General features: G+C 41.1%; 1 protein-coding gene across 2 annotated transcripts in view; it reads left to right on the top strand.

Moving 5' to 3' along the window:
• WDR86 (WD repeat domain 86) overlaps positions 1 to 17,920 on the top strand; it is a 32,616-nt gene extending 14,696 nt beyond the window's left edge. For both annotated transcript variants that reach the window (XM_072153896.1, XM_072153897.1), the window contains exons 5-7: positions 10,621 to 10,756; positions 13,755 to 13,858; positions 16,025 to 17,920. In XM_072153896.1, the coding sequence (XP_072009997.1) occupies positions 10,621 to 10,756; positions 13,755 to 13,858; positions 16,025 to 16,234 (450 nt within the window). In that variant the 3' untranslated portion in view covers positions 16,235 to 17,920. The remainder of the gene's footprint in view (positions 1 to 10,620; positions 10,757 to 13,754; positions 13,859 to 16,024) is intronic.
• Positions 17,921 to 21,699: the final 3,779 nt, after the last annotated feature.

Here is a 21,699-nt window from a genome sequence, read left to right as displayed (position 1 = left end):
GTCTGCAGATTGCTGGAGAGCGCTCCTCTTCTACTTTGAAATGATCATCCTTTTAACATTTTTCAGCCTCAGCTTGTGTTAAGATTGTTTGTAGGCAACTCTGCCGAATTTAACCCCCTGTTCCACTTGCATTTTTATCTACATATGTATACATTTATAATTATCTGCCTTTATTTATCAATTTGTGACCACAAAGCTATGTTAGTGCTTCTTAGTGTCCTTAACTACACTATCATTGGTTTGGGGGCATTTTTAACTTGAGTCACTAAATGGAGAAGACAAGTCAACAGAAATCATTCTTTCCATCCCCTGTGGAAAAAAAAAAAAATTTAGGATATTATGTCGGCTCCCCCTGTTCACATGAAGAAATTATGCAAATAGGTTTCTTTTATTGCAGGGCGTATTCTGCACTGCTTTACACCTGTTTCATTATTTTGCCTGTGGCGAAGCAGTAAGATTATTGAACTCCTTTATCTGGTTCATGTTTTCAATTACATTTCAGAGTTTCATTACATTATATGTGAGAGTCCACTTTGTTATCTTCCTTTTTCCAAGGAACCCTTCCAATAAGTACATTAAAGGGACTCTACCACCTCCACCTAGTGTTATAATCTTGTAGCATGCATATACTATAATATCTAACAAATGCTTCTTATTTCTGTTCATGATGCCATTTCCAAGATATTTCCAGTTTAATCTGTATGCTAATTAGACAGTTGGTGCATCTGATTGAGTTCTCAGCTATTTCTACTTGAATCCTTTCCAGAGCTCCCCTCCCCCAATCTTGCTTCTCACAAGATAAAGCTCCGGCTTATGCGACAGAGAGGGGAGTGGTCTGCTTGGGAATAGCAGTGCTACAAGTGCTAAGAGTATGCCCTGTGTACACTAACTGCCTCATTAGCATATGGATTAAAACAGGAATTTCTCAGAAACAACAGAAATTATAAAGATATTTTGAAAAACACGTTGCTTTTCTCTCTACTTTCTGTCAACAGATTATGGGATGTGGAGAGGTGGTAGACTCACTTTAAGTAATGGAGATGGAGACACATTTATTAAAAAAAAAATTATCAATATATTTACTAGGCTACACATACCGGTATATTAATAGATTTGGTCCAGAACTTTTGTATGGCATGATGATGTCTTCTAGAATTTCTATAGTGTAATCTCTGATCAGAGTTGATAAATATAATTGTGTCTCCCTTGTATTGTATAAGATCTTGCTTCACTCCGTGTTTTATCTTCACATCAGGACAATACTGGAATAATTATTTTCATGTTGACATTGATGAAAGCAGGCTGAAGCCTAGTTCCCTCACGGAAGAGGTTAAGCACAACATATGGAAAGTCTCATCTTCATGTACGTTGACCTCCTCCTGTATCTTGTGAGGCCAATGTACTCTGGGGAGGTTATTTTAATTCAGAGATAGTTAAAAGGAATGTGTCTACTTCGTTTTAAAGCAGAGACTTCTCAAAGCAAATGAGAATGTTGAATGTTTCTTATCTTGAAATATGTTGCTATTTTAGAAATGTAAGTCTTGTGTCACGTTGTTTCCGTTGTATTTTTTCTTTTTTTTAATTTAATGTCACCTCTTTCAACTTGCACAAATTTAGTCCTTGAGAGGATATTAAAGTATGGTACGACTCATGTATGAAAAATGGATGTGGGTAGAAGACATCACTTCTAATACAGTAAAATGTTAGAGCAAACTTGTCACCAGGAATGTGATTTTGAGCTGGTGTCGGGTTCCAACAGCCAATGCTCTGCTAATTATAAAAATGGCTTTGTCAGCATACAGAATAATTTCAGTAGTTTAAAATAGTTTGATTCACATTACCTGACTCCCTGCCAGCCGCATGAGGTGAGTACCTGGGAGGGGCAGCTGTAGTCTGTGTGTGCCTGTATCTCCTCATGCATTCTTCCTCTCCTCCACACCATCCCCCTCCCTAGCCTGCCTGCTCAAAGCACATAACAGGAAGTGGGGAGTTTCATGAGTGTGGAAGAGGGGGGACTGACTCAGGCACACACAGACTGCAACTGCCCCCTTCCCTGTGGGACTCGCCACATGCTGCTGGGAGTCAGGTAATGTGTATTAAACTATATAAAGTACTGAAATGATTCATAATGCTGACAAATTAATTTTTAAAAGGCTTAGTGGTCAGCATTACAGACTTGCAGCACTCGGGACCTGAGTTCAAGTCACAGAATCAACATCTGCAAAGAGTTTGTATGTTCTTTGTGTTTGCAGTGGTTTCCTCCGAGTCCTCCGGTTTCCTCCCGTACTCCAAAACATACTGGTAGGTTAATTAGATTGTGAGCCCCATGGGGACAGGGACAATTTGGCAAGCTCTGTACAGCGCTGCCTATTATGTGTGTGCTATATAAATAAAGGAATTATTATCATTATTATTAAAATCAACATAGCATAGGCTATTGGAACCCCATTAAACTACTAGACCCCCTCTTCATTTATGTTAAATCTTGCCCATTTACCTATTAAAAAATTGTCTCCAAAGTCATATGTAAATAAGCTGAAAAGAATCACTTTTTGCTTGAGATGAGTGACTCTGAGAGGCTTAAATGGTGGTGTCACTTTAAATAACCCTTTCTTTAACTTTATAGATAGATCAATGGGTGAGTTTTAACATAGAAGAGGGAATGCTAGAAAGGACATTTCATACCTGCTGCGGGTGGTAGTTTAGCGGTGTAAAAGTTGGTGACAGATTTCCTTTAAGGTGGAAATAATTCACAGCCACATCAAGTCCAGCCTATAATATTGTACAGTGTTACTCCAGAGAAAACAATGGAGGGGGGGGGGGGTCTTTCTCACGTGCTGGATGATGGTGGACCAGCATATTGCGTAAACCCCACCCGTTGCATGCGTTCATTTGCCGTAATTGGCTGTTCGGCCACCAACCGACAATATGTCCGGGTCAGGCAACCGAATTCGGATGCCTAAACCAAACGGGAACGGCAGATCCGCTCATTTCTAACTGGGGGCAATTCTCACCCTTGGTCGGGGGATATGTTTTCCATTACAATTTTGTGACTTTATAATATAAAACCAATTTTGACATTATTCCTGAAAAACAAAAAACATTTTGCAGCTACACCCATCAGGATCATAAAAATTCTGTCTCTGTGGACAATAGAAAGCATTTGCTTTATTGTAGATGTTTCCACAGGACATTAAATTGTACATTTAGAAAGCAGTTGGCATCGGGGAACAGTGACATTTGAGTGCGATGTGTGTCCAGCCTGGAAAATATTTTGTAATTGAATTTATTTTACAATGTGTCTGGCCGTTTTTATAGTTACATGGAATAGCAACTTGGATACTTGACACCCGTACAATGATGTGGAACTCAATACAAATCCTGCAGTTTTTTCCCATCCCCAGCCTTTTTACTCCATGCGGGATTAATGTAGGTAGAATTGCAGATTATGAATGCATCTACTTGTAATGCGGAATGAGTTGTGTGTGGCTCACAGCGCCCGACTCGGATTACACTAAAACTTCATGTTAATTGTACTGTCAAATTCTGTGCCCCCTTCTGCTTTTCGGGTTAATGTTTTGAATGCAGAAACCTTGTTCTTCTGAATGGGTTAAAATGTACCAGAAATCACCTTGGGGACATGTTCTGTTTTTGTCCATAATTATCGGAAATTCACAATCCTTGTAAGTGGGATTAGCAACTCTCTCACTGTCCTGGACTTAGAATACATCTCTGACTGATTCTAGTAAGGGGAATTCTAGATGTTGGTTGCAAAGCTGGTGGTTGTGTGTCATGAGCCTGAGGGAGACTCCCTTTAAATGGCAGCCATTAGATTGCAGTGATTAGAAGTATTTCCTCTTCAGGAGAACCCGTCATATGACATAGACGTCCAAAGATCTCCTGCTGTTCCGCTCTTGTGATCTTATAAGAGGCAACACCAGCAATGCAAGTTGTAACATGTTCATCATTTGTACGTGCTTTGTGAGCAGCTCTGCTGGGAGTCACTGAGATGGTCCTGTAAATTTTCCAAATTTCATCTGGGCTAGAGATTCTGTAAAATAAGCAAATAATTGTGGAAATGATCTTTATTCTATGAAAATGGTTGGTAGATTTGTTGCATACTGTATACTTTTAAAGGGGTTTTCTAGACCAAACATATTATTGACCTGACTATAAAAGATCATTAAATCTTGGAGGTATGGATAGAGGCAGGTAGACATTGCTATGTTAAATGGGGAGGGATGGGGGTTAAAAGGTCCACCATCCTTATGATCGCCGGTGGTCCAAGTGGTCAAAATGCCCAACTTATCAGCAGGATATTGCCTATTCTGTGGATAAATTGCCAAAAACTTGACCGAGAATCTCCACATAAAAATAATCAATATGAATCTTTATTAGTACATACAAAAAAACATTACTATGTAGCAAAATAGTAAAAGAAGACAGAATTAAAAAAGTATGTGTCCAAATTCATAGAAATACCTAAAATTTGGTAAAACATCCCCTATAATCTAATATACAACCCATCACACCAATAGCAGGCATATAGTTCAGAGTAGACTTGGCACTCAAAATGTAGATGTAGTGTAAACCTATAGAATTGAAGCATAGGTAAGAGGAATACAGCAATACCATACCAAGAACTGGACCGCACACTAAACAACCCCGACACATGTTTCGCTATTGTTCCCCACGCTTCGGTCTGCTGATAATTCACGTCTCTTGACATCACCGTGCTGGGAGAGGGAGGCGCGATAGGCGAGAATAAATAGCAGCTCGGAGCATCAGACATCTTGTCCCCGCGCACCGGCCTGCTAATTATATGTATTTTTACCCAGGCGTCAGTGCATGTCAACATTAAAGAAGAACACCGCTGGGATCGGGATGAAGAGGAGCGCAGGTGAGTATCTATAGTTTGTTATTCAGAGTTTTCCTTCAATCTGAGTTATTGGTTAATACATTTGCTTCTCTTTAAAGAGATTGGGGGTATTTATGTCACCGCCAGAATTCCGGCATAATTTGTGCTTGAAATTACATGCACCACATTTCAGACCATTTTTATGACAGTTTTCCAGCTTGTCCAAAAAGGGAGCATGTCCTCTCTAAAAGGGGGCATTGTCACATCAGAAAATATCCCAGGCACCACAAAATTCAATATTGTGCAGCAAACTAGACAAACTAAACACAATCGCAACACAATCGCAACACACCTGCTACTTAAATACCTGTGGAAGATTTTTTTCAATTGAAGATAGGGCACAGTCAGGAAAAAGTGCGGTGCAAAGCAGTAGTAAATGTGCACCAATGTACTCAACATCATTTTGTCCAAATATTCCAGAATTCTTCCTCAAGATTGCATATATAGTTATACAAACAACCTGGTCTAAATGATTTGCTTTTATGTATGTGAACATGCATGCATATTTGGATGGAGATTGCTTTTCAGGCTGTGCACACAGATCATGTAAGCCCACAGTTTATTTGAGGGGAGAATGGAGACTGCTATATTTGTTTTACCTTCTTATTGAAATAAATGAATATGCTGACAGACCATAGGAGTGCACCGCAGCCATCTGATACGTTCATGGGAGAAAATGGAAAATAAAGGTGCTTACTTTCCTGAAATTAAGAGAGAATACAATTTCACCATGCAAACTGATATTCAATGTGACTTCTTGTAAATTGAAGGTCCTCTTCTCTTACATGCTGTAGCCAATTTGCACCAGGTTCGAGTTGTAGCACCCAAACCGCCTGTATTAAAATCCAATACTGGTCTTCATGCATAGACTAGAATCAACAATATAATACCCTATACTTGCAAAAAAACAATAAACAAAGGGGAATGGGGCAAGGAGGATAAAGGTTAAAAGATCTAAAAACCACTACGTTATTAATACAATACAATGAATCCTCCGCCTCTATGTTCACCTGTTCCACTGGAAAAGAGAAAAACAATGTGGTACCTTTCCGATCTAAAAGATCGGTACTCACGGATACGGAGACAGTCTTAGCTTGTGCTGAATGTCCACGGTCTTCTATATCTAGAACATTAGAGTCCTCTTATGAAGTTAATGCTTCAGCGCGGCGTCTCTCCTAGGCGTCTCGGAGGCAATCCGTACCTTCTGTGCTACTGCCTATTCCTCCCGCCGGGGAGCTTGTTCCTCCACACTCATTCCGCTCTCCTCATCTCCTCTCCTGATTGCTTGTAAGTTTGATCAATCCTCGGTCTGCACTGCACCTGATCCAAAGCATCATCTGTACTTCTCCTTTTCAGAGTACCAATGGTGACATATGGTACATTGCTTAAATCCCTTTAGCATATATCACCTTTCCACTCACAGGTTGACTTGTGAGTGGAAAGGTGATATATGCTAAAGGGAACAGGTGAACGTAGAGGCGGAGGATTCATTGTATTGTATTAATAGACTAGAATCAGACCAAAGACCAGGAGAGACAGGACTAGTGGGTTGGCCTGGTCACAGAGCAAAGCCAATTCAGTCCCAAAGAGTCCCAAATCAAGCCAGGGTTTGAACATGAAAGATTCTCAGAAATTAAAGCACCATTGCAGGACACTAATTCTAACTAATCCTCAGGAACCTTCTTGTGTGCTAGGGTTCCAAAGAGGGATCAGGAAATGTTTTTAATATGGCTGCCATGATTGACAAAAAAAAACAAACATCTGCCCATGCAATCCCAGTGCTGTATGTTATATTTTAAAATTATTTATTAAGATTGCAATTATTCATCAATTATTGGGGTTATTAATTTAAAGCTGAAATAAACTTTCTACCAAAGTAAATCTTCTTATATTTGGTATCCATGGCCTCTTTCCTTCTAAAAACCCAACTTTTAGAATTATGCTAATGAGCCTGAAGTGCTCCCAGGAATGTTACTAGAGCTCCTCCATGCTGCAGATTAACAGGCTGTTACATTGTGCAGAAGCACTTCCACCCTTCAGGCTCATTAGCATAATTTTAAAAATAAGTAAGGAGGCTATGGATAACACATAAGTAGATTACTAGTGTCTGGATCTATGGGTGTGTCCCTGGTTTATCATAATGGATTTTGATGGTAGATTTCATTTAAGCAATTTGTGTGAATTAGCTTTCTGTTCTTAGACAGTTAGATATTTTTTTTGCTGCAAATGATTTTTTGTTCAAATTTGACGGATACATTTTTACTCTAGCAATACCACAGGAAAACTGAAAAAGTACAGGTCTTACCTTTGCAAAATGGTTGTGTCCATAAAATATGATGATGATGATGATTAAAGTGGTCCTTCTCCTAAATGAAGAGGCGTTAAAAATTGTATACTGTACATCGAGAGATACGGTAGCAGGTCCTTGTTTAGGTCCTCGGCCTCAATAACATTTAGCCAATCAGTTCAAAGAGAACATCATTTCTTATCAAATGATTGGTTGAAAAGCTTTGGTACTGGCCAAAGAACAAAGAGATCCACGACCATATGTGGATCTACCAGTAGACCCTGTACTGAGTGGTGAGATAAGCACTTGGGAGTTTTTATATTTCATATCTGCAGGGAAAAATGGAGTGGGACAACCCTTTTAAAGAGATTCATGGAAAATAACCTTCAGGGGAAATTTTTTTAAATATAGTCAATAGTAGGTCCCCACTATCCTTCCCACGTGTTTAAAAGTGGCTCTTCATGTCTCTAGGCAGGAACAGATTTGGTCATCTGGGACTCTTAGAAAAACTAAGTCTGGGGGCCCCCTAATGCATTGCAGAAGAAGAAGTCTATTCTTCACTTCTCTGACATTGCGTGAAACTGTATGGGCATCCTAAGGACGTCAGTGTAGGGCCTTCCCTGAACATTGGGACCTTGGTTGCTTAATTGGTAGATCCACCTGTGGTCATGTGGTCAAACATTACCACTGAGGCCAGCAATTGGCTCAGCTGTCAGAGACCTAGAACTCTTAGAGGTTTTTCTAAAAGTTGGAAAACCCATCTAATTATTCTAGTATTTCAAAGCCGAATTTCCTAAAACAGACAATTCCTACCTAACAGTCTACCTAAATTATAATGATGATCCAGTGTGAGCTATAAAGTACAGAGGTCCCAGAGTCATGTTATGGTGTGGTGAGACATTAGTTCAATGTTGAATTTCCTTTCATTTGTTCAATTTTAGAGGCAGCCAAAGAAAACACGTGGAAAGGATTGTCTCCCGCGTCACCATCAGGTCCTGGCAGAAAAACCTTCGTAATTCTATCACTAGATTATTTTAAACAATGAAGGAGAAAATAAAAAAACAATCATCTGGCGGATATTACGGCGCTTTGAACATTGAGGCTGTTTTCCTGGTTTAGGTCTCCTAAAATCAGTTGCACTTATGCTCAGATGTTATTGGATGAGAGGATCTTTGTCTTGGAAAGGATAGTGATAGAAATGATGTGTATGACGGCATGTTACATAGGATAATATTGACAGATACGTGGCTGGAGTATTTACACAGGATGACCTGGACTCCGCTTAATCTGACTACAAGTTTAATGAAGAAATGAGAACATGTTTTTCTTGGTCTACTCTGCCTGGTTATATCATTGGCATTTTCTAAAATGTTACCACTATGTAAAACAAAGCTCAATCACTGAGGGCATCAGAAGGACATCGCTGACATCAGTGGTATTTCCTTCCCATCAGATCTTCCTTGTTTCCCTCTATTCATCACTTGGCATGGCAAAGAGGGCCTCTCACCTCTTTTGTAAATGACTGTGTTTCCCATTAAATACATTAAATTCTGGAGCATCTTTCTTAGTTTTTCAAGGCGGTTAAAAGGAACCTGTCACCAGGGACCTAATTTTCACTAGAGAGAGGTTGCATAAGACCATTACACCAGCATTGCAAATATGACTTTCTGCCTTCTCTAACCATTTGCATTATAATATAATTGTGTGTTTTAACTTACCTTGCACCCTGACAAAATCCTCTGTTTAGTCCTAGCGGTTGGCTGTGGTTTGCATGCGTTGCAAAAAACAACACCTGACTTGTCTGTTTTGCTCACTCCTTAGCTCTCAGTCCCCACCTTTCTGCTCCTTCACAGGAACAGAGCTCACAGTATGGTGAGCTGATGTCAGTGGGAAGGGAGGAGCTGTACAGGAGCACAAAGGTGGGGGCTGATAGCCGAGGAGTGATGCAATGCAGGTGTGATGGGTCTTTATTGACAGTGAGGTCCGTGGTGACAGGTTCCCTTAAATGTTATTTGTTAGCTAGGCGCAATCAAAAAAGGGTTTCAGTCTCCTACAAGAACATACATTAGATGTTAGATGATGACTGAATGCATATTTGGTGCCCTACTTACTGGTCTGGGAATTTCCATTGCTCTACTTACCTGATCGGTTTTCTCTCCAAGAATGGGCACTGACTTCTACAGGAAGTTGTCTCAGACAAGTCCACTCCGTCGTCTAGGTTCAAAACTGTGATGGTTCTTCCCAGGAGAACACAAATGGAGAAGTCGAAAAACCAATGGAGGCATCTGTATATAAATTGAGGGCACCTTGTACGGTGGGTGGAGGGGTCACCTCAACAATGGTTCCACAAAGTATTTCAGAGAGTAGATGTATGACTAGTAAACCCATGAACATACCTTATAGGGGCTATTAAGCATTATCCAGGCATGTCCTTATAATGCTTCAAAGCTGGCTTTACGCTGAAATATAAACTTATATTCATGGACAGGTACCAGTCAGGGAGGTGGGGTAGAGTCATCAAGTGCTCACCCACCCTCCAAGTCGCCACATAATGAAAACTCCTCCTCCTTCCCTCGGTAGAGCCGATGCCTTCTCTCTCTCTCTCTCCCGTGCCTCCCCGATCTCCGGCACTCTCAGTACATGCTCGAGATTTCAAGCGAGATCTCCAGAGGATGGGGAGGAGCAGGAGATATTGGAAACCCGGCAGGTATCTGCTGGTGGGTGGGGGAGCTCCCCTATAAAGTATGTTTGTGGCTTTACCAAGTTCCTGTAAGTCAAACTTGAGGCATATAAATACAGTATTCACCTTATATTGTGAAGCATATATTGGAAAATTCTGATATCATCAGTATTAGATTATATAATTGCATGTCATGGCTATAAAAATACATCTTTGTGAAAACATGTTGTTATTACAGCAGGACCTGGGGATATGTCTGGACCAGACTAGTGTAAAGTTAAGATCAAATGTATAATTCCATCTACATCTTGATCCCTTCAGTGGGCTGTAATACTGAGAAACTAAACTAAATGTCCTGAAGCTACTTAGTCATTAATGTTCACCTTGACCTCTCTTGTGGGTGGCCACTTCAGCACAGTCTACACAGTTGGTCCCTTGCATCTACATCATTTCCACATTGAGTGCAGCTTGATCTGTTTCCTCATACCTGAATATTTTCCTGTTCATTTGGTTTTTGGCCCACACACTGTGATCCTGGACCCTTGGCTCAGTGGTCATATTGGAGAACATTATAGAAGTTTGGAACGTAGTTGTTCCTGAATCTAATATGATCTTATCTAAGCAGAAGTCACTTATTGTGAAGAAGCCAATCCTTGTTTTCATGTACTGACCTTTACTTGTCATTAGTTGTTGACTGTATCTGTATAAGATATAACAGATTTCTTCTTCTTACAGATGGTTGGACGACATTTATATTCTGGCAGCGTTGACAGAACTGCGAAGTGCTGGTTATCCGACACTGGTGAATGTTCCCGGACCTACAAATCCCATAAACACAGCATAAGCACTTTGAAATACCATGATGGAGTATGTAAGTCATCTACATAATCATGTTTACTTCATGTTTGCAATTGTATGGCAGCTCAAGCTCTCCCAGAGCAAAGTGTGACAGAGTCCCTGTAGAGACAAGGACATAGCTGGTGCTTTTTTATGTGGCACTGTCAACTTTGCGCCCTCTAAGGGGCCTTCATTAGCTTCACACCTTAGTAGGTGACTATATTTGTCCAATTATATACACTAATATATGACCCAATCAGATTTCACTTTAATTGAAGTGACTGTCATTGCATCCACCATCTTACATGCATTAGGAAATATACCTTGGAAGTCTTAAAATTTCTGAACATATAAGGTTTTTATTAGAGCCTGGGTCCACAGGAGGGTCTTCTTCTACTCTGGTGGGCCGGTCTGCTCCTGACCAAACAATTGGTTGACTACTTTATAAAATTTCTTAGTCAGCCCCATCTTCATGAGTATAAGGCCCTTTCATCCGAGTGTTGCCAAGTTTGATCAGAGTTCCATCAGAGCTTGGTCAGTGAAAGTAGACTCTGATGAAACACTCTTGTGAAAAGGGCCTAACAAAGCAGGAGTTTGAGTTAAAGAGAATGTTAAAAAGAACCTTAGACATTGATTTGCGTTAAAGAGAACTTGTCACACTGATTTGGGTCCCTAAACCAACTACAGGTCCATAGTTACCTGTGGTTTAAGGTCCCAAATCGGCCTGTACGAGAAGGTCTCTACGAGAAAAAACACTTCTTTACTTACCTAGATGCGTGTCCGATGAAGCACATCAGACTCGCATCTGCTGCTGTGTTTCCCAGCATCTCTTCTCGCAATACGGTATGAAGACCCCGGCTTCAATTCCGCTTGCGCTATCTATAAAGCTGGGATGTACTACTCTGGCTTCACTTGCAGCAGAGCGCCACGAGGGAAGATGAGTATAATTTTTTTTTTATGGGTTCCATGTTGGAACCTCATACAGGGCTATTATCACAGGGCTAAATCACAGTTTCATAAGGACCTGTGGGTGGTTTAGGGCCCTGAATCACCCTGACAGGTTCCCTTTAACTGAGAGTTGCAGAGTTTCATCAGAATTCGATTAGGATTGATCAATGAAAATCTGATATTTTTCATCATCAGTTTCCTGTCAGATTTTTTTCAATGTGTCAGTTTTCCATGCGTGTTGGATTATTATTTTTTTTTTTTTAAAGCTATTGAGCTCTTTGGACAACCCAGGATGAATTTTCACTTTGTAGTTAGCTTTGACCATTAAGTCTATTTGAAGTCCTTTTTATGGCAGCCATTTTTGCCCAAAGTAACAAGTGCAGGTGAACTGGTTTCCCTTTGCGGTCAGTAGGAAAAGCTCACAAAATACTGTAATAGTTTTCAGTTTCTAATAGCAATGGGTTAAATTTATGTTTACTGTCTAAAGCAACCAATCACAACACTACTTTCATTTTACCTAAATCTTTTATAAAATGAAATCTGAACTATTTCTAGTTATTATTCTGCCTTTTCTTTAAACGCAGGAAGCTGTGGAGAATCCCAAAAGTTCCGTATTTCTTTTCCGTTACGCTCTTCTGTAACGTGAACAGAAAACTGAATAAAGATGTGAACTGGGCCCCGAAAGAAAAATTGTCTTGCAAATCAGAGTGCGGCTTTCAATTCTTATAGTGCTTTTAAAAATATGCCCTGTGATTGGTTGCATTCTAAAAATATTTTTCCTACAACTACTTTACTTTCCGACTTGACCAATTACTTTTAATTAGCAATTATATACTATAGGGGTGTCACCATTAGTTAATGTATTAGTATTAGTTAATACAAAATAAAAGCTTACATGTATGTTTTTTAATAGAATCACTTTTTTACAATAATATAACATTATTATGATTATATTTTTTCTGGTAATATTATAGCCATGCTAATATGATTTCTTTTAGGTGTATATGTTATCAGAGCACAATTCTTTTCTCTGGGTGACCCGGGTTGCTATGCTGCTGTCATGTACATGGATGAATAACCAAACTACCAGTTAATGAATATGATAAAATGACTGGGATGCATTGACCAGTGAGCTGGTTTTGCTTTGGCAACCAACCTGTTAGCCATCATTCTGATTTATATAATGATTGTGTATAAGTCAGTTGAAGGGGAATTATATTTAAATTCATGATTTGGTATTACATCCTGGCTACATGGGCCATGTGATGCATCCAGCGTTATGGTTCTATTTATAAGCCACTTTGATATCACTTATTTTTTATCCTATAGAATGACAGCAAGCAGAGATCTAGAATAACACGAGGAATTGATACAGACAGTATACAGGCGGTCCCCTACTTAAGGACACCCGACTTACAGACAACCCATAGTTACAGACGGACCCTTCTGCCCACTGTGACCTCTGGTGAAGCTCTCTGGATGCTTTACTATTGTCTTAGACTGCAATGATCAGCTGTAAGATGTCTGTAATGAAGCTTTATTGATAATTCTTGGTCGAATTACACCAAACATTTTGAAACTCCAATTGTCACTGGGGCAAAAGAAAAAAAATTGTCTAGAACTTCCATTATAAAATATACAGTTTCGACTTACATACAAATTCAACTTAAGAACAAACCTCCAGACCCTATCTTGTATGTAACCCGGGGACTGCCTGTATTGGAAATTTGTGTAAACATTTATTATACAAACAATAGCATTTACAAGTGTTAAAATCCTTGTGAAAAATGTTCTGCTCATGTCAAGGTGAAAATTATAATGAGACGAGTAAGATAACATTGATGTACCGTAATAATGATTATACTATAGCGCTACTGTACTGCAATGGGGAAGCGACTTCTTACATTATATATCACTAGTTTTGACCTCTGTACTGTGGGTGGTCCACAAAATCCAGCCACTGCACAGACCGGCCATGGTTGTGCACCACTGACCTAATATGGGGAGGTATTCTCCAGTGTGTTCTGCCATATAGTGACGTGTGACAGTGAACATTACGGTCTTATCGGTTTTCTCTCTTGCAGTGTTTACAGGCAGCGGCGACGCTTGTGCCAGGGCGTTTAATACAAAGTCAGGAACTCTGCATCAAGTCTTCCAGGGACACACTTTCATCATCAACTGCATTCAGGTATGTTGTAGGTCCCCTATGAATATATATGCAATGCAATACAAATGATAGAATGCATGCGTTGCATTCCCTGACCCAGTGAGCCGCCCTACTCAATCCACTGTCAAAACACAGAGGGGGGCATTTATTATTTTATAATGTGACGCACAGCCATAATTAATTTGGCACACCATTGAATCAACAAATTAGTAACTGAAATGATAAACCACATTCATGAAGGGTTTAGAAGTTGGACTTGCTTTTTGTTGGTTTGATTATGCACCAAAAAAGTGTCAGGAAATGAAAAGTGCAGGAAAGGTGTCAGGATTCAAAAGCTGCACCCAAATTAAGCGCCTAAAAATGTAAATGTCGTATCGGAAAACTGAGGTTTTTGTGTAAATTTGTCAGAACAGGCACAAAATTAAAAAAAACCCGGCCTGACAAAAAAACATTAAAAAATGTGCCCCAGAGTTTCTTTCTGTATGGACACATGTGGAGGATTCCTTTAATATACATTGGGGGGAATTCATTTAGACGTTTAGAATAGTAGTTTTAAAATTTCCCATGCCAGCGGTGCTGCGCCCATGTCTACTAAGAGGTTTCAACCTCATAGAACAGATTGGAACTTGCAGAGTTTTTGCTATGGTCTCCGGCTAAGTGTTCACCAAACAGCCCCCTCGTGGTTATTTTTTATAAGCCCATCTCATACCTTATGGATTCATTAGATACGTTCCATCCTCACCTCCTTAAATTCCTTATGCACATCCTTATGTGGGCCCCCCAGCAGCTCTGGGCTTCAGCACTTGCCCAGGAATGCCCAGTGCTAGCGCCAGCCCTGTAAACACACACATACAGTGCCATTTACAAACATCATATATATATACTCACCCACCATTTATGTAACTGAAAAAGAATACTAGTCTACTCCTAAGTGAAGTGTAAAACATGCTAAATATCTTTAACAGTATTAACCCCTCAACGACCCTTAAAGGGAACCTGTCATCAGAGACCTCCATTTCACTAAAGACATGTTGCATTACAACTGCATTGAAAATCTGCCTTCTCTAAGAATTTGCATTACAATATAATTGTGTGTTTTAACTTACCTGGCGCCCAGACAGTGGGGCACATTTACTAAGGGTCCGCAGCCGCGAATCCGTCAGGTTTTTCCCGAATATTTCTGCTTTGCGCTGTATTTCACGGGATTGTGACGCACGCGATCGATTTTTGGCGCAATCGCGCCGACTTTCACGCGACAGAAATCGGGGGGCGTGGCCCCCGGACAACCCAAAGGATTCGGAAAAACCGTGGCATTTAAAAACCCATTTGTGTCGCAAAATCAAGCACTCACATACACCAGAAAAAAGCAGGTGAACTCCGGCGGACCTCGGCGCAGCAGCGACACCTGGTGAATATCGGCGCACGGACCTTAGTGAATCCCGGCAGAACTCGAATCAGCGTCAGAGAACCCGACGCTGGATCGCGACTGGACTGGGTAAGTAAATGTGCCCCAGTATCTTCCGTGTAGTCCTAGCAGCTTGGATGCATTTAAAAAGAGAAAACCTGTGACTTGTCAGTGCATCTCACTCCTCAGCTCTCAGTCCCCCACCGTGTGCCACATTTATCATGCAGTGTCCGACAGAATTGTGTTGCATGAGCCATTTATCACTCTGTCTGATGCTGGATCATAAATCTGAGGTAGTATGAGGTTTAGGTTGAGTATGTGAAAAGTCGCCAGCTGTGTATATTTCTACGCCAGGCCGCCTTTGTAACCAGTATAGCAATAGGGCCCCTTCCGTAGCCAGAAAGTGATACGGCCCCCTCTCTAGCCAGGATACTGATATGGATTAAGTCCCCCTCTCTAGCCAGTCTATTAATAGTGCCTCACCCATAGCTGCAGTGCTGCTCTTGCTGTGTCCATGCAGTGTTACATTCCGATGCTGTATATACATCACATACAGTATATGTTATATACATAATATGCTATACAATGTGCAGCATAATATGTATATAATGGTGCACACCCTCCACTTTTTAGTGTTTTAGGCCGGATGACAGGGCCCCCTGACACTGAGGGCCCCATAGCGGCTTCTCTGGCTGCTACCACTGGAGTAACGTCCCTGTCCCCATTATGTTCAGAGACTGCAGGGACCTAATTTGTAACTACTCTTTGATTTTAAATTGCAGATACATAACAACGTCTTGTACACCGCTTCTCACGATGGGACACTCCGAGTATGGGACATTAAAGGGATCTGTTCCCAAAGTAAGCACCACAAGAAGTCCTCGCTGAGAAGCAGGCACTCTCAGAAGGGAAGCATGCCTCATATCTTTCACAATAAAGTTGGTTGTTCCATGGAGGTCAATGAAGACTGTGAACCAGTAGAACTCACATGAACCTGGGATGAAATCTATCAAGAGGATTGGAAATGTAATATATTCTTAATACTCTACAAAGTATGTGACAACACAGTTCACGGTGGTCAAGGATGAAGCCTAACTTGGAAAATCTGCACCACTACTATAATGGATGATTAATAATACTGGTCTCCTATGGGTCAAGAGAAACCTTTTGGGCCCACTAAGGCTCCTAGTCCCAGTTGCAATCACATTTTAGCCATAACTATGATCATAGATAATTCCTTTAATATGAAAGATGTTGGTGATACCTGAAGGCCACTATGATCTTAAGTATTGGACTCCTCTCTGTGACCCTAAAGGAAACTCTACATATAATTTTATAAGGAAAAGTTCTGCCATGTTCTAATTTATTAGACCTAATAGCGAGTTTGCTACTATAGAATCAAGTGTTTATAATCATCAATTCTGCAGACTTCTGTTAAGGAATCCTGTATGTAATTTGACTAAAGGATACTCAGTTTTCATCTACATTATAAAGAGGTACAGTAATGCTCAACGATTCCTTATGAAAACCCCACTGGGGTATTGTAGAAAACAGAACCATAACAGTAGTAGTGTTCAGTTATAAGAAGAAGAAATAGGAGGAAGGTTTTCTTCTAGATTCCCAGTGTTACTGGAGGAGACAGATTGGCACCGCCCACCTGACAGTTCAGAGCCTAATTAGAATATTGGGTGACAAAACTAACACAAACAGTTGGGAGGGGATAGTGATACAACTCAAAATGAGCTGGAATCAGTAGAATAGTCCCTTTTAATGTATGCAAGGAAATCTACCATCAGACCAAGTACCAGATGATAAACCAGAGGCACTTACTCATAAATCCAGGCACTATGACTTTGGTAATCTTCTCATTTTTTATTCATGACCTCCTTCCTTCTAAAATCAAATTTTAAATATGAAATTTAAAATTTATGTTGAATCAGTTTATTGAGAAACAGTTTAATAAACAGTGAACAATAACAAAAACAAGAAAAACAAAAGAAAGAAAGAGAAGAAACAGTTATCCACGTAGGGATAACAAAAGGGTGATTTACAATGACATTGCGGATTATGTTGCGTATGTTGCGTTATTTAAGGCATGGTGTGATATCTCAAAAATGCACAGGTTTTGAACAACACCACTCATAAAAATCTACCAGAAACCTGTGGACCCAGAAACCTGTGGACAAATTTAAAATTTATGAATTTCATATTATGCTAATGAGCCAGAAGGGCTCTGGAGGGTGTTATCAGAGCCATTCCAAGCTCTGGCTTCACAGTCTGTTACACTGCACTGCAGTATTTCTCTCTCCCTGTGTGTGAGATTACTACAGGCAGAGAGAGCTGGAAAGTGCTCCTGCACAGTGTAACAGTCTGTGAAGTCAGAGTACAGAGGGTCCTTGGTAACTCCCTCGAGTCACAGTGCCTGGATCTATAAGCAAGTGTCTCTGGTTTATCAAGATGGATTGTGTTAAAAATTATTAAATATCATGCAAATCCCATTACAAATCCCTCAAACATTCCTTCCATCAGATTGGACCTCCAACTAATTTCAGAGTTTGAGAAAGAGTAGTAAAATACTGGATTGTTGTAGAACAATCTATATTCACTTACTAGTCAATAAATTGTTCTTACTCGCAAAATAAAGTCCCAGAAATAAAATATTCCTTATTTAAGGTTTACTAGTTGTTTCAAGATCATTTTTTTAAGAGTAAAGTGTTGTCCTTGTGTGTGTGAGTAACAAATATGGAAATTATTGTCAGACAACATGATGGGGCTTATTTACTAAGGGTCCCGCGGCCGCATTTCTGTCGGGTTTCCCGACTTTTTGGGGATCGCGCCGCCGGGACAGGGATTTGTGTCGCACCTGATCGGATTGTGTCACAATCGCACTAGCTTTCATGCGTCATAAATCGGGGAGCATGCCGTTGGACGATCCAACGGATTCGGACAAACTTTGTGATTTAACATTTAAATTGTGTCACCAGCCAAGCACTTACATGCACCAGGAAGAGGAAGGTGAACTCCGGCGGACCTGATTGGGGAAGCAACAGATGCAGGATATCTGGTGCACGCTTGTAGTGAATCGAGGCAGCTGTGCATTCTCGCGGCAGCTGTGCATACATGAGAAATTGAGGTTGTACGCACATCAATCAGCACATGCCAGGTCAAGGAAACATGATGTGATGATGTCATCAAATCTGGCAGTATCACTGCACACAGAAGCAGCAGAGGAAGATGAGAAGAGGAGAGCTGCTCAGAATGTGGATAGGTGAGTATATGATGTTTATTATTTTTTAATTAAGTTGAAACAAGGTAAGGAGGATGAAAGGAGATTCAACGGATGAGGGGGGAGTGGGGTTAGAGGATGATGGGAGATGGGCCACAGTGTAGGAAGTTTGAGAGTGGCATAATGGGGGGGGAGATGAGGGGTCACAGGATAAGGGGGATCCACTGGGTGAGGAGGAGATGAGAGGCCACAATATGTGGAGAGGAGTGAGGGGGCTACAATATGGGGGTTACAGGGTGACACATTATGAGGGTAAGATGATGGAGGCCCACAGGATCAGGGGGATATCAGTGGCTACAATATGTACAGGAGATGAGGGGGCCACAATATAAGGAGGAGATGATGGGCAACAAGGGAAGGATGAGAAAGCTACAATATGAGGAATGGATGAAGGAGGCCAAAATATGAGAGGGGCCATGATATAAAGGGAATATGAGGGACCACAATATGAGGGAGAGATTAAGGGGGCTTACAGCATGAGGGGGAAATGAGAGACCACAATATTAGAGTGAGAAGACAGGGCCCACAAAATATGAGGGGAGATATATGAGGGAGAGAGGTGGGGACCACAATATGAGAGGTAGTTAAAGGGTCAAAGTATGAAGGGAAAATGAGATGGGGCCATGATATGAAGAAGAGATGAGATGGGGTCACAAGAGAGTGCAATGAGAAAGCCACAATATGAGAGGGAACTTAGAGGGGGGGGCAACAATATGAGGGGGAGTTAAGTGACCATAATCTGAGGGGGAAATGTGATAGGGCCACGATATGAGGGAGAGATGGGTTGGGACGACAACAAGAGAGGGCAATGAGAAAGCCACAATATGATGGAGATATGAATGGCCACAATTTAAGAAGGAGATGAGAGACCACAATATCGGAGGTGAGATGGGGGCACAGTATGAGTGGAAAATTTGAGGGGGACACAATAAGAGGCAGAGATGAGAGGCCCAATATGATGCAAGATAAGAGGCCATAATATGAGGGGCCAAAATATGAGATGTAGATGAGAGACCACAATATGGGGGGTGAGGGGGAGATGAGATGGGACCACAATATGAGAAACATGTTATGGTGCCACAATATGAGGGAGAGATGAGATGGACCTTGAATATGTGGAGTAATGAGAGGGCCAGAAAATGAGAGAGAGAAATTATGAGTATTATGAGAAAATAAGAGGGGGGCACAATAAAAAGGAAAGATGAGAACCGTAATATGAGGGGGAAATATTATGAGGGGAAGATGCAATAATATGAGAGATGAAGGACCACAATATGAGGGGAGATTAGACACCGCACTATGAGGGAGAAATGATAGGGCCACTATAGGAGGGGCAGATGAAAAAACCCTAATATGAATGGGAATGTTCCATGAGGCGAGATGAAAATCTCACCTCAGGCGGCAGAATGGAGAGCCCTTTAAGAGGGGCATTCTGCCGCTCTAATGTGGACAATTGGGCACCCGTCAACGCCCAAATCGCCCACTAGATAAATCGTGCCTGTCTCTTTAAGACACAGGTGCGATTTACATTCAGAGCGACACAGAGCCTTTAAGGCTGCTGGCATCGCTCCGTACTAGCAGGGACACAGGCGGCGGCTGATGACGTCACGCCGCCTGTGCCTCTGAGCGGAGCCGCGGCTGCTAGAAGAGCCGTGTGAAGACGGGAGGCGCGTGAAGATGGGAGCTGCGCGCCGTGGGAGCACCCTGCCTCGAGCTAAGTATAAGTTTTATTATTTTTCATATACACTTTTAAATTAAATATGGCCATCTGTATAAGGTGTGAATACTAATCTAATGGGATAGGGGGGTGGGGGTTTCTATATATACTTATATGGGACCATATAAACTGGGGGGCTGTGTAAGTTCATATTTGGGCCACGTTATTCTTATATTGGGGGGGCTATGTATGTTTATATTTGGACCACATTATTCTTAACTGCCCATGACGCGGGGCAGAGAAAAAAAAGTGGGATCCGGTCAATCTGGGAGGTTGGGAGCTGTAGTATATGGGATACAGTATATTACTAAGCTGGGGTCTGTACATGGGATACAGTATATTACTAAGCTGGGAGTACTGTATATGGGATACAGTATATTACTAAGCTGGGGGGGGCTGTATATGGGATACAGGATATTACTAAGCTGGGGTCTGTACATGGGATACAGTATATTACTAAACTGGGGGGGGGGGCTGTATATGGGATACAGTATATTACTAAGCTGGGGTCTGTACATGGGATACAGTATATTACTAAGCTGGGAGTACTGTATATGGGATACAGTATATTACTAAGCTGGGGGGATGTATATGGGATACAGAATATTACTAAGCTGGGGTCTGTACATGGGATACAGTATATTACTAAACTGGGGGGGGGGGCTGTATATGGGATACAGTATATTACTAAGCTGGGGGGTTGTATATGGGATACAGTATATTACTAAGCTGGGGGGGGCTGTATATGGGATACAGTATATTACTAAGATGGGGGTGCTGTATATGGGATACAGTATATTACTAAGCTGGGGGGCTGTATATGGGATACAGTGTATTACTAAGCTGGGGGGCTGTATATGGGATACAGTATATTACTAAGCTGGGGGATATATATGGGATACAGTATATTACTAAGCAGGGCGGCTGTATATGGGATACAGTATATTACTAAGCAGGGGAGCTGTATATGGGATACAGTATATTACTAAGCAGGGGAGGCTGTATATGGAATGCAGTATACTACTAAGCTGGGGGGCTGTATATTGGATACAGTATATTACTAAGCTGAGGGGTTGTATATGGGATACAGTATATTACTAAGCTGGGGGGGCTGTATAAGGGATACCATATATATTACTAAGCTTGGGCTATATATGGGATACAGTATATTACTAAGCTGGGGGCTGTATATGGGGTACAGTATATTACTAAGCTGGGAGGCTGTATATGGGGTACAGTATATTACTAAGCTGGGGGCTGTATATGGGGTACAGTATATTACTAAGCTGGGGTGCTGTATATGGGATACAGTATATTACTAAGCTGGGGGGCTGTATATGGGATACAGTGTATTACTAAGCTGGGGGGCTGTATATGGGATACAGTATATTACTAAGCTGGGGGATATATATGGGATACAGTATATTACTAAGCAGGGCGGCTGTATATGGGAT

This window comes from Engystomops pustulosus, chromosome 5 (genome assembly GCF_040894005.1).
Source record: "Engystomops pustulosus chromosome 5, aEngPut4.maternal, whole genome shotgun sequence".
NCBI lineage: Eukaryota > Metazoa > Chordata > Amphibia > Anura > Leptodactylidae > Engystomops > Engystomops pustulosus.
The sequence above is the reverse complement of the archived record's forward strand: the minus strand, read 5'-3'. Positions and strand labels throughout refer to the sequence as shown.